This window comes from Nomascus leucogenys, chromosome X (genome assembly GCF_006542625.1).
Source record: "Nomascus leucogenys isolate Asia chromosome X, Asia_NLE_v1, whole genome shotgun sequence".
NCBI lineage: Eukaryota > Metazoa > Chordata > Mammalia > Primates > Hylobatidae > Nomascus > Nomascus leucogenys.
In genome coordinates this window covers 7,063,222-7,077,218 of record NC_044406.1, presented here as the reverse complement: position 1 = coordinate 7,077,218, position 13,997 = coordinate 7,063,222, and the positions used below count along the sequence as shown (strand labels likewise).

At 38.0% G+C, this 13,997-nt stretch overlaps 1 protein-coding gene across 1 annotated transcript in view; it reads left to right on the top strand.

The window, feature by feature from the left end:
• ANOS1 (anosmin 1) overlaps positions 1 to 13,997 on the top strand; it is a 204,824-nt gene that overhangs the window by 124,273 nt on the left and 66,554 nt on the right. Inside the window, exon 4 of the mRNA XM_003260996.2 lies at positions 12,149 to 12,371. Within this exon, the coding sequence (XP_003261044.2) occupies positions 12,149 to 12,371 (223 nt within the window). The remainder of the gene's footprint in view (positions 1 to 12,148; positions 12,372 to 13,997) is intronic.

The window sequence follows — 13,997 nt, the reverse complement described above, 5'->3', positions numbered from 1 at the left end:
TGGCTCTTTACATCGAAAAGTGAACTACAGGACACAGAATTTGTGCACAGCCTCTATAATCTAGCTGAAACTGGCTTGTGGTCTGCAGTTGCTTATCAGAAAATAATCTTTGTAAGGCCAGTCTTCTGTCCAATCAGAGTTGTAGAGGTCTGGGTTATAAATCAGAGTCGATAGCTCCTATTGTTAACAAGTTTAGCTATAGGAATTTAGAAATGTGCCATGCCAACCAAGAACCTTAGCATACCTCTTAGTTGATAAAGGGGCATCCATTTTGGTCTCTCAGATCATACCCACTAGATGCCAATAGCACCTTCCAGTTGTGAGGAAGAAAAATATCTCCAGATATTACCTAATGTCCCCTGGGAACCAGTCCCTTAACTTATGGAATTTGCACTTTCTCTTACTTGTTCATAACGAGGAAAGTATGTATGTACATTAGTGTATTGGTCTGTTTTCATACTGCTATAAAGAACTGCCAGAGACTGGGTAATTTATAAAGGAAAAAGGTTTAATTGACTCACTTTTCAGCATGGCTGGAGAGACCTCAGGAAACTTGTAATCATGGTAGAAGGTGAAGGGGAAGCAAGGCATCTTCACAAGGCAGCGGGAAGGAGAAGTGCCTAGTGAAGGGGGAAGAGTTCCTTGTAAAACCATCAGATCTGGTGAGAACTCACTCACTATCACAAGAACAGCATGGGGGAAACTGCCCCCATGATTCAATTACTTCCACCTGGTCTCTTCTTTGACACCTGGAGATTATGGGGACTACAATTCAAGATGAGATTTGGGTGGGGACACAAAGCCTAATCATATCAGTTAGTTTCTATTTCATTTTGTGATGATCTACCCAGTCCAGAAGTGGTATAATATAGTAGTGTATAAACAAAGAAATAAGAAATTTCAAGGAAGATCTCTAAGAGGTAAAATATGAGATTTTTTTTCTTGTATCTTGGATGGATGTGATGAGTTTGTAGAATTCGACAGTGTTTGCAAAATGAGATGAGCAAAGAAACTGAACAATATAAATCAGAGAGTAAACAACTGTATTTGACAACTTTCTAATTTGTTCCTCTTTAAAAGAAATTATTTATATGAGGATTTTAGGCCATCTATAATTAATGTATATGGATTCCTATTGTTTCTTGTAAAATTTCTAGAACTGCGTTAAAAAATTCTGATGCTAATAAAGTTGGCTAGCACTGATTGCACCTTTATTATGTGCTAGGATCCGTGCTAAGTGTTTTGGAAGCTTTATTTAAGGCTTAGGATAATATTTTATCCTCCTTTAATATTTTGAAGAAACTGACACTTGCCAGATTAATTTTGCCCCCCAAATTGTATAGCAGTTATCTTACTTATGTATTTGTCATGCTCTGAAGGGGACAGGCTGTATTTGTTTCTGTTCCCTCTCTCTTTTTCTTCTGTTTTCCACATCACTTTTACTTGCCTAAATCATCAGTATTGACGACTTGTCTTTAAAGTTTTGTCCTCGTCTAATTATTTGTTGATCTCGTGCTTATGTCTGTAACTTCCTGTGTCTACCTTTATTATAATGCAAACTAAACTGTTTAATGATTTTTACCTGTTTGTTAGTAAACATGTAAACTATAAGCATAGTGGGTCATCATTTTCACAGTTTCACCTGTTCACCGTTAAATTCCTAGAATTTACATACCTAGAATGCCAGTTTGGTCTATAAATCAGTATATAAATGGCTTAGTGGGCTGAACATTGCATTGGCATTCTTGGTATTCACTACTAACAAATGCAGAAGTAGGAGAGGGAAAGAAATCATAGTTTAAATATGGTACCTGAACCATCCCTAATTCTCTATGGATTTGTGAACTTCTCGAGCTATTTATGTGCCTCCTGATCTTCCAGAAATATTGCAGCAAGATTCTGAAGTGTTGCTGACTCATACAAGGTGACACATTTGTTTTCAAAATAAATAGAAGAGCCAGGCCAGAAAGAAGGAAGCCAAGATAAACATAAGTAAAGATTACTGTAATTGAAAGAAGAGAGTGTGTACTTGTAGAAAAGTGACTTCCCTAATATGCATGTTTCTGCTTTTCTCCTAATTTTATATTTTCCATGGCCAATGTCTATAATTTGCCTGGGAATCCAATTAATTGCAATCACATCTAACAAATTAGTATTTATAATTGGGCTTCCAAGCAAATTATAATAATACTTCCAAGCATAAATTAGTAACATTTGAATGGAGAGTTATTTTTCTTATTTCATGCATCGTGTTTAGATGTCTTCTTTGAAAGACACACTTGGCAGTTTTGCCTAATGTTTTAAAAGTACACTCTATTTTCTTTTTTGAGATGGAATCTCACTCTGTTGCCCAGGCTGGCGTGCAATTGTGCAATCTTGGCTCACTGCAACCTCCGTCTCCTACTGTGAAGATTCTCCTGCCTCAGTTGTCCAAGTCGCTGGGATTACAGTTGTGTGCCACCACACCTGGCTAATTTTTTGGATTTTTAGTAGAGGTGAGGTTTTGCCATGTTGGCCAGGCTGGTCTCAAACTCATGACCGCAAGTGATCTGTCTGCCTTGGCCTCCCAAAGTGCTGGGATTACAGGTGTGAGCCACAACACTCAGCCAAGTATACTATTTATTTTTAATAGAAACTATACATGCCCATTAAAAATTAATAAACCACACAGAAAAGTAAAACCAGACTGTCATTCCAGATTTACCACGTAGAAACAGCCATAGTTTACTGTGCAGAAAAGTGTTAACACAGTAAGGCCAAGACTGCTCTCCCAATGCCTACTTAAATGGCTGGCCACAGGCCAGCACCTGGAAGCTCTGTGCACACTAGTTTCAAATAAATGCTTAAAGTTTAATATTACTTGAAGGCAAGAGAAGACAAAGAGACCCCAAAATATTATAAAGAAAAGATTATACAAGATATTATGTGGTTGGAATTGTTACTCTTTCAATTCCATATTTGTTTTTTTATTTACTGATGTTCTAATATTAAGTTCAAGATAAGTCACACTCAGGTTTTCTCCACCACTCCTCCCATCTACCAGTTTTTCTAACATATTATTATTTGAAAATTCTTAGCTTTATCACAGCAAATTATCCCTCCTATCATTCTTATTTTATTTAATTTTAGTTTCATACTTATGTACATAGAAACATGATTAATTTTACTGATTCTTTTTTTCCACTGTATGCTTCATTTTGTAAATTTAATTCGTATCTTTGTTTTTAAACAGGGGTCTATGGATGGTGTTTTCTTTAAGTTTATGCATGATAAATTTTACCTACAGTTATATCTAAAGTACACTTGGGTTGGACAACTTTTTTTTTCTTCTATAAGTATTACTTTATTTTATCTGGGTACCGAATATTGTACTAGCCCATTTGTTCTGGTTTTCTGTTTATGATAGGATGGCTAGGTTTTGCCATTGCATGGCATATCATGCCCCCTGCCCCCAACACAACCCCCCACAAGTCACATACACTCATACAGAGTTTATTTTCCTTAGAATTATATAGACATTGCTTTGTTAGCTTCACATACTAAATTTAGTAGAGAGACATTTGGTAGCAATTATATTTTCTTCCTCATAATCAGCTCGCCTTTTTTACCTGAATGCCTGAAAAATTAAAGTTTTCCCTTTGGTGTTCAGAAGCAGAAGCTATATTCCAGTGTTGCTTGTTCTTTTCAGTTATTCCTGGAACATAACCTGCCCTTTGATTTATAATTTTTTCTATTCATTCCTTGATCTAACTTTCTTTCTTTTCTTTTCTTTCTTTCCTTTGTTTTTTTGAGACGGAGTCTCCTTCTGTTGCCCAGTCTAGAGTGCAGTGGTTCAATCTCGGCTCACTGCAACCTCCGCCTCCCGGGTTCAAGGGATTCTCCCATCTCAACCTCCCGAGTAGCTGCCGCCTCACCTGGCTAATTTTTGTATTTTTAGGAGAGACAGGGTTTCTCCATGTTGGCCAGGCTGGTCTCAAACTCCTGACCTCAGATGATCTTGATATTTCTAGTTTATTTCTTAACTTTATGTTTTTGTCTTATTTCACATTTTATATTTTTGTTTAACTCTTTTCTAACCCTTTTCATCTCATTTCATTGTCTCACTACCTTGTCTTCATGCTCTTGTATTGAATTCATGTTCTGTTCATCTCACTGTGTGTTTTGGGAGTGAAGTTTTCAGAAATTTGGAATCAGACCCTTTGGCCAGGTTAGGGAGGGGGCAATGCTGAGATGGGGGCAGCAGCGGCGGAAGTCAAACTTTAACGATTTTAACATTTTTAAAGTGCCCAGGACATGTGCACAAAGACACATTTAATGGAAATTGTGTAGGTTGCTTTTTTGTTTGAACCTTTGAAAGAATTTAAACTTAACATTTTCTGATTTAAAAATTGTAAAATCTTGTTTAACAAAAACTTTTGTGTATTAAGATACTATTTTGCTTTCATGACAGAATTGTTTATAAAAGTTCATTCGTTAAAAAATAAGGATCCTTTTTAACACCACAGCATTTGTACTGTTGCTTTTTAATACAGTGAAAATACAAAAGGAAGAGCATGTGCTATTTTTTTGATGTCACTGACTTCAGAGACATTGTGTTCAAAGAATTTACCAACATACTTTAATTCAGTGATTGCTTGGTGTTTAGAATGTCAGTGCTTTAATTTTGAGCATCCTGAAATGTATCTTTTGTACATACAGAGACGGATGTATCAGAATCAGATTTTCAGTAACCCCTAGATTATAGTTTGGAGTACTTTAATTTAGTTACCCTCAGTGGTCTCTAGGAGTTTATGTACACTTAGATTTTCTGTTTATAGATGCATTTAGCTTTTCTGTATCTAGGTAAATGGAGCTATTCAATTACTCAGCATAGACTTAAGATTAAAAATTTGTTTGCTAAAGAAAAGGAATAAAAAAAGAAAGAAATTTGAAATCACCCTACTGTCTCTTCCCAGGAAGTGTAAGATTGCATTTTTGAATATTCAGGTTATTTCTAAACATGTAGAATCAGGAAGTCTAATAACTGAACACAAATTAGAGAGCTATTCATCCAGCAGATTTCTAGTCTTGGCCAGACGTTGGGACCATCTGCGGTTCTTTCCAAAGTGCAGTTTCCAGGGTCCATGCCTGGAATGCTGAAGAAACGGGTCAGAAGTTCACCCAGGACATCAGTTTTAGAAGCTCCCTGGGAAATTCTAGTAGGGAAGTAAGCTGAAAGCCACTGGGTGAGCCCAGTCTTCTTATTTTACCCTGAGATATGGTGGGGCCCTCAGAAAACACTAGCTCTCATCGTTGCCCAGACTCTTACGTGTTTTGTGATTTGGGCTATGTTATGATCTCCCTGAGCTGCTGTTTCCCCATTTGTAAAATGGAAATAATAACAGTTGTGGGAACTGGGGAAGAATAGGCGAAATGAGAAAGTAAAGCAGCTGGGGTAGAGTGAGGGATGTGGTAGACATCAGCATCTCTTGGTGACCAACTGCCACTGCTAATGATGATGGTAATGATGGTGATGGTGGTGGTTATGACAGTGGTGATAATGATGGAGCACTCACTTTAGGAAATTGTATATTTGAGGTTTCATTGTATTCAGCAGTCCTGGTTGTTGGCTAGGAGCAGGAAGTGAAGCCCCCCATTCTCTGACTCTTTGCAAAGGCAATTATAATCCTAGAGAATTGACATATGGTACAGGTCTGTTGAATTGAACCAAATAGCCAAATGCAATGTTCTCCTCATAGCTGAAGCCTTGTATTTATGTGATTTTAAACACATTAAGGTAATTTACTGAATTGGATGTCTTTATCATTCCATGATTGCTGAACAGATTATTTTTTATACCAAACTAAACAAAGGTAGTACTATCTCTTTTTCTGAAAGCATTCAAGAAATGTTGCCTGCTTTTGTTAGTATTTAATTTTATTTTTAGCCACTTGCCACAGGTGGATAAATTAATGTTTTATTCATTTTCTTCTTAGTGGAGCTTAGCATATTACCCAGGTAAGGCACTAAAAACCGCATTTTAGTTTTTTGCTCTTAGGAGATGACATGTAGGAGGGATATATGAGAATTCATTAATACTGCATATTAATATATAGGATGACATATATCTATTAACATATGAAGGATTTTTTACTTAATCCAATGCACCTCAAAGGTATTTTTCTTTAACACTTTGCTTTATCTCTTCTTTGGAGGCATAACGACATCCATTAGATACTATTAATCACTAATCTAGAAAAAATACATAATCTTTGCAGACTAAATCTTTCTTAGTTTTGGGGACATTAAGGGCAAAATAAACAAAATTAATGGGCATAATGACCATATTGTTTTCAAATTTTAAATTGGAGCCAATGACCTGGCAAAAGAATGACATTTGGCTGGGTGCGGTGGCTCACGCCTGTAATCCCAGCACTTTGGGAGGCCGAGGCAGGCAGATCACTTGAGGTCAGGAGATCGAGACCATCCTGGCCAACATGGTGAAACCGCGTCTCTACTAAAAATACAAAAATTAGCTGGACATGGTGGCGCATGCCTGTAATGCCAGCTACTTGGGAGGCTGAGGCAGGGGAATCGCTTGAGCCAGGGAGTTGGAGGTTGCAATGAGCTGAGATTGTGCAACTATACTCTAGCCTGGTGACAGAGTGAGACTCTCTCAAAATAATAATAATAATAATAATTTTAGAGTGGCATTTGTGTGATTTGTGAAATTAATCATATGAATTGTTTTATAAAAATGAATTGTAGTTATAAAAACCAAATTTACCGTTAACAATTTGCCTTCATTGCCTGCATATAATTGTAGAAACAGGAAATAGAGCATAGAATCTATGTTGTCACACGTGTTTATTCACCATAAAATTGATGGGTATTACATGCATACTGGTTTGATTAAGTCTTTTTCTATTATTTTCTCATTCCTTTTAACAAATCTCTGAGTAATTTGTATTATCACATGAAATTTTACATGCTTAATGATCAGAAGTTATTATACTTTTGTGACACTCAAATTACCTTTGTTCACAGGATTTCCTACTGGAGACCAATTTGCAAATTTTGTTTATATTTAGAGTATTAATATTCACACAGCATTTTCTCTGACCTGTATACATTGTTCTCCTTATTCCATTCAATTAGTAAATTCTCATTAAACTATGATTAATGACCTGGAGAGAGACCTTATGTACACATACCATATGTTCTCTAATTTATATTCAAACAAATAATATTTTTTCAACCTAATCCAAGAGAATTATGAAAGAAAATTAATAGACAGCATCAAAACCTCCCTTTGATAAATCTGCCTTTAATAGAACAGTTAAATAAAGCTCCTCTGTAAGACTGTTACACCAAATCCACACTGCTCTAAGATGAACTTCGTTTAAGTACAGGGTACAATTCCTTAGATGCAGATTTCAGTGCTTAATCTGGAAGTAGTGGGTTGGAATCTAGTGGCTGGACACACTGTAGAAAAATACAGACTTCCTTCTGTCTTTGGATCTTACAAAATTTTCATCAGCACACCAGAAGAATTTTGAAATGTTAAAGAGTCAACTTGTAGCAGTGGTAAAAGAAAAAAAGACACAAATTACTTAATTCTTATTGCGTATGTATTGTGGGCCAACTAGGCACAATAGTGCTTAGTTCTTTGTGTGTGTTACCTCATGTAATATTCATAATGTTACCTGTATTATTTCAAGATTATAAACCAGTCTAGAAACTATGAGTGCAAAGATGAACATATGTGTTTCTATGTCCTTACCAAAAAGGAAAACATTGAATATCCATACAGAATAACTCTCATATCAACGGAAAGATCTAAATTGTTGGGCTAATTATGATCATTCCCCTTTTATAGTCATTGGGAACATATGCTTCATAACTGTTCTAGGTCACTGTCTTTGTTTATTTGTTTTGATGTCTGCCCCAATAGTTCAGTAAATAATGAAGATAAGGAGACATAGCCTCTGTTTTCCTGTCCCTCATAGTTCAAATGTGTGGCAGTTGGCATATAGATAATTAGAATAATATACGAATAGAGGATCCAAACTTTATCTGATTCTTGACTCATACTCTGTTTTCATAGATGAAGAGTATGAACTGAGTTGATTTCATTATATCATGGTGCAAACTAAGTCACTGTGATTTCCAAGTTACCAAACAGGAAGCACTTGCCAGATTTAATACAAGTATTTCTTTCTTTTTTTTTTTTTTGAGACAAAGTCTCGCTTTGGTTTCCCAGGCTGGAGTGCAGTGGTGCGATCTCAGCTCACTGCAAGCTCCGCCTCCCAGGTTCACGCCATTCTCCTGCCTCAGCCTCCCGAGTAGCTGGGACTACAGGCGCCTGCCACCACACCCGGCTAATTTTTGTATTTTTTTAAGTAGAGACAGGGCTTCACCATGTTAGCCAGGATGGTCTCGATTTCCTGACCTCGTGATCCACCCGCCTCAGCCTCCCAAAGTGCTGGGATTACAGGCATGAGCCACCGTGCCCAGCCTAATACAAGTATTTCTACTTGGAAATCTCAGCCCATGAGACACTGGCCAATGATTTGGTAACTAAGTATTTTCTTTCAGTGTGTGTAATGTATATGAATTGTTGAAAGAAGAAAGTTGGCAAACACTATATAATTGTTACAGATCTGTTAGCATACTTCCTTGATTATTAACTTGGGTTTGAAACTAAACTTAGAGCTTCAAAACTCAATGAAGTAAAACACATGTAACAGCTAACAGAAAAATGAACTGCGAAATAGAGTAAGAGAGAAAAGCCTTGAGAGTTAATAATGCTTTAAATACTTATAAAGTTTCTTTTTAATTAGCTGTAAATTTGTCATAATTCAATATTGACACCATGGCCCTTCTAAGTTTTACCTTAAAGTTCTTAAATTGAGAAATAATTTTAGTTCAGTCAACTCATGTTATTTTCACATTTTATGTATGATTAATTACTAACAAACAATTTTATATGACATCTACAATTCTAATTCAAACCTTGAAATTATAGTTTTTCTAGCTAGTGTTTCCACTGTTTTCCTTTTGTTAATTAATCTAAGAAAAGAACAGGCATTTAATTGTATTTAACTTGTAATGTACTAATGCTTTGTCATCCACTAAATTTACAATATCAGAAAGATTATTGTCACTATGAAACAATACAATTTGGTGCTGCACACATTCTCATGGTATAAAAATTGTCTGTCTCTTTCACAGTGTTTTTTTAAAATTGTGGTAAAATGCACATAATATAACATTTGCCGTCAACTCTTATGCATAGTTTAATTGAACATTGTTTGGGGAAAAGAAGCAGGTGAGACAGTGGAGAATAATTTACGTTGAAATTGTAGTTTATCCTGGGATTACTAAGATATTCCTTGCTGAAGTCATGTTTTGAGTCTTCAGTGGAATTTCTAGTCATCATCAACCTGAGAATCATAGGCTAAAATTAATGAACTAACTGTTGGAAAAGAGAGACATTCCTCCCACCAACCTTCCACCTCCCACTAGAGACTTTGATAATGGCGGGTTTTTTGTTTGTTTGTTTGTTTTATAACATACCTCTGCTATTGGTGAAATACTCTCTGGTTAATAGCCCAAACCATTCAGTCTCCTGCCTAGATAACCTCCTGTCTCCAGGGTATCTAGGTGCTACCAGACACCTATCTGACTAAAGGGTCATGGTTGTTTAACAGCGAGGAGTAGCCAGCAGCATGCTGGCAGGTTTGGCAGGTATTACCTCGTGGTAGGGAGCCATATTCAATCAGTATTGAGAAGCAACAGCAGCACATGGGCTGGTCTTACCAGGTGTTATCCAGGTGTTGCCCAGGCATTACCAGGCAATGGTAGGGATGACCCGGTGTTACCCAGGTGTCACAATGGTGCAGAGCCATATTTAGTCATCAGGGAGGAGCAGCAGGCAGCACACAAGCGGGTGTTCCCAGGTATTGTTCAGGTGTAACCCACGTGTTTCCAGATGTTACCAGTAATGAGCCCTGGTTAGGGATCACTGTGGAGCATCAAGCAGCATGCTGGTGCTGAGCTGCATGATGTACCTAGTCTCCTCGTAGACTTCTGTTCACCAAAGCTACCACATTTCTTATATTCCTAACCCTGTTGTGACATCAGATAAACAGAAAGTGTCCTCCTTGTTCATCTTCCACTTCCAACGTTGAGGAACCATGGCAGCCCTTCACTGGATGGCCTTTGCGTTGGTTTAGGTAGCCTGAATGGTTGTAGCAAACGGAACTTGACATGTACAAGACTTCAAACACGTGTGTACTTGCTTTATACCCATGGAGCAGTTCAAGGCAGCTGTTTCTGACAGGGTGCTGTCCTTCTCCATATGGGCAGACAGCATTCTGGCGTCTCTCCTCCTGTGGCCCCACCATTCCCTCATTCCCTACAGCTGCGGTGCCACCCACATCCAGCTAATAAAGAAGAACATGGGGGCACCATCCCCCACCATCTGCAAGCCTCGGTCCACAGTGGCACAGAACTTTGCTGATTATGTTCCATTCACAACAACATAGCCACCCCCAGGTAAAAGAGACAGTGAAATTTAACCTGGCTATGCACAGGCATTCCAGGTGAAAATGCATTTTGATAAAAGAAAATGTCACTTTGATAGGAGAAAAGAAAACAAATACATCTATTTTGTTAAACATTCAAGCAGACTTCATGTGTCTTTAATGGAGTAGTAGTTATCATGGAAACCATCTCCCATAAGGATAAAAGGAGGCTTGGTGCAAAAGTTAGGGTTATGTTGATCATCTTTTCAGCCATCTTCTATAAAGCAAAAAGAGGGTTAGGGATAGAGCTGGGTGGAGGGCTGGGGCTGGTGGGGCTGTCTTGGCCATTCTCTTCCATAGGAAAAAGGAGGGCAAGAGCACAGAGAGCATCCTTCCCTTTCTTTCCCTGGGTGGGACAGCTTTTAGAAGTCTCAGCAACTCCTCTGTTCAGTGGCAGAAAAAAGCCATTATCTTCCAATTGCAGCTCCTGTCTTAGGGATGACCGAGTGCTGTCCTGAACCATTTTTTCCTAAGGAAAAATAGGCATTTGATAAATGGCTCTTTCACATTACTCAGGCTTTTTCAATAATGTATTCCTCTAATAAGTCCAGGGCTTCCTATTCTCACTAATGGTTGATTGATTCTGGGCTCAACCAAAATGTCCTCAGCAAGATGCTGTTCAGACCCCAACTATGTCACAGATAACATAGGTGTGGGCTGATTTTTAAAGAAGATTCACATTCTTCTACTGCACAACTCATTGACAATTCCATATTAATAATAAAGGCTGGAAATTATTGAAATATGTTCAATTAGCAGGCTTAGACAACTGTGCTACATAATACCAATAAATATGTTACCATTGTGAGAATTGTAAAGTTTTATAGAGCTTTTGCTATTTTGATGAGTATTTATGATATATGATAAAATAGCCAGATGCAATGGCTCATGCCTGCAATCCCAGTGCTTTGGGAGGCTAAGGGTGGGAGGATTGCTGGAGGCCAGAACTTAATAGTACCCTGGGCAACATAGCAAGACCTCATCTCTACAAAAAATAAAAATTAGTCAGGGATGGTGGTGTGTGTCTGTAGTTCTAGTTACTTGGGAGGCTGAGGCAGGAGGATTGCCTGAGGTTGGGAGTTCAAGGCTTCAGTGAACTATGATTGCACCACTGCACTCCAGCCTGGGGTGACAAAGTGAGACCTTAACTGTAAAAAAAAAAAAAAAAAAAATGGAGAAAGAAAAAATTAAAGACCATGATGTGTTATAAGTGTAATGTATATAATCCAAAAAGGGCCCTCAAATTGTACTGAACAGGTTTTGTGACTATTTATAATCAGTTTTTTTTGACAAACATCTTTGACCAAGATGGAATATATGATCTGTGAACGTGGGCGCATATACATGGTGTTTGTCTGTTGCATGCAATATAAAATAATCACTTATGGATTATGTTCCTTTGAGAAATCAGCACAAAATGTCACTTGGATAGGAGAAAAGAAAACAAATACATGCATTTTGTCAAATATTCAAGCAAAGGTTTGGTGGGGAAAAAATGTTGAACTTCCTTTCAGATGTCTTGGAAATCAGACTTCATGTGTCTTTAATGGAATATTTTTAAAAATTCTTCTTTGACTTAGCCTCTCTTCCCCAAGAAGAGCTACGAATGCTTGACCAGCTGTGAGTTCCTCAAATACATCCTGTTGGTGAAGCAGGGGGACTGTCCGGCTCCTGAGAAAGCCAGTGGATTTGCGGCCGCCTGTGTTGAAAGCTGCGAAGTTGACAATGAGTGCTCTGGGGTGAAGAAATGTTGTTCGAATGGGTGTGGACATACCTGTCAAGTACCCAAGACTCTGTACAAAGGTAAGGGGCAGCACTGGGGGTGTGAAGAGGCGTGCAGTGTCACATGTATCTGTGTGTGCCTAGGGAAGGGTGTCCATCATAGGTGTGAAAAGTCTAAAAAACAGAAAATCTCAAGAAAATTTATTTTATACCACATACAGACATCTTAACATATTCACGGACCCATAAAGATTAGCCATATTAACTCGACTTGGGGCAGAGCAAGTCATTCATATTAATTCTTTTTAATTTGACATATGTGATGGACAGCAACAATTCAGGAACATTTTTGTCTTTTTCTCCAGTCAGACTGATTCAAGTAAGCTCTACTAGGTACACTGGAATAAATCGATTTAAATCCTTAGAAAATAGGCTGGGAGATGAAGCACACTTGAAAAATGCATAAGAAATATACTGGTATTGTGCTTTTTCTGCCGATATGACCCAAGAACATTAGTGTCGTTGTACAGATCTTAAATATTTTCATTAGTGCCTTGAGATTCTAGACAAAGGATTTCCCTTCCTCAAAACATGGAGGTTCAATTTATCAAACAGTTTAGCAAATGCAATAGTTTGCATTCAGAAGCCATTTCTAGAGCACTTAGCTCCTTAATATCAAGTGCTGCTGATCATTTTCTGTAAATGGGAGTAAGCTCTTTTAAAGCCAAGATGAATCCATTATATTATGTATAGTTTGGGATACCATCAAAATACACCGTGACATATAACATTTTGTTAATTTTGGGGGTCTCATTGAAGAGTAATATAGAGCAGCAGTCCCCAACCTTTTCTGGCAATAGGGGCTGGTTTCATGGAAGACAGTTTTTCCATGTTGGGGGAGGGGGCAGGGGATGGTTTTGGGATGATTCAAGCACATTACCTTTATTGTGCACTTTATTTCTATTATTATAACGTTGTAATATGTAATGAAATAATTATACAACTCACCATCATGTAGAATTGGTGGGAACCCTGGGCTTGTTTTCCTGCAACTGGATCGTCCCATCTGGGGGTGATGGGAGACAGTGACAGATCATCAGGCATTGGATTCTCATAAAGAGCCTGCAACCTAGATCCCTCCCATGTGCAGTTCACAATAGGGTTCATGCTTCTATGAGAATCTACAGCTGCTGATGATCTGACAGGAGGTTCAGGTGGTAATGTGAGTGATGAGGAGTGGCTGTAAATACAGATGAAGCTTTGTCCACTCACCCACCACTTACCTCCTGCTGTGTGACCCAGTTCCTAACAGGCCACAGACTGCTACCAGTCAGTGGCCCGGGAGCTGGGGACCCCTAATATAGAGTCAGTCAGTAGGCAGTATTCATTAAAGTACAGAGAGAGTAACAGATGCCTTTCTCTCTCTGTGTCTTTCACACACACATGCCAAATCCATATTGTTTCTAAATACTGGGACTTAAAAAAAAATGTGTATAAAGCAGTATTCACCATCAATGCCAGTTTTGATTTATGTGCTGGCTGCCTATTTTTGGAAGTCCGTGTTACTCTAACACTTACAACAATTCACATCTCCCAGAAGTTAAGTATCTGTCCCATCTTCCTTTAGCTCCCACTTGGGAATACTTTCCTCTGAAATCTATGTAATTCAACCGTTTTTTTTTCTTTATCGTTGGAAACACACCGTAA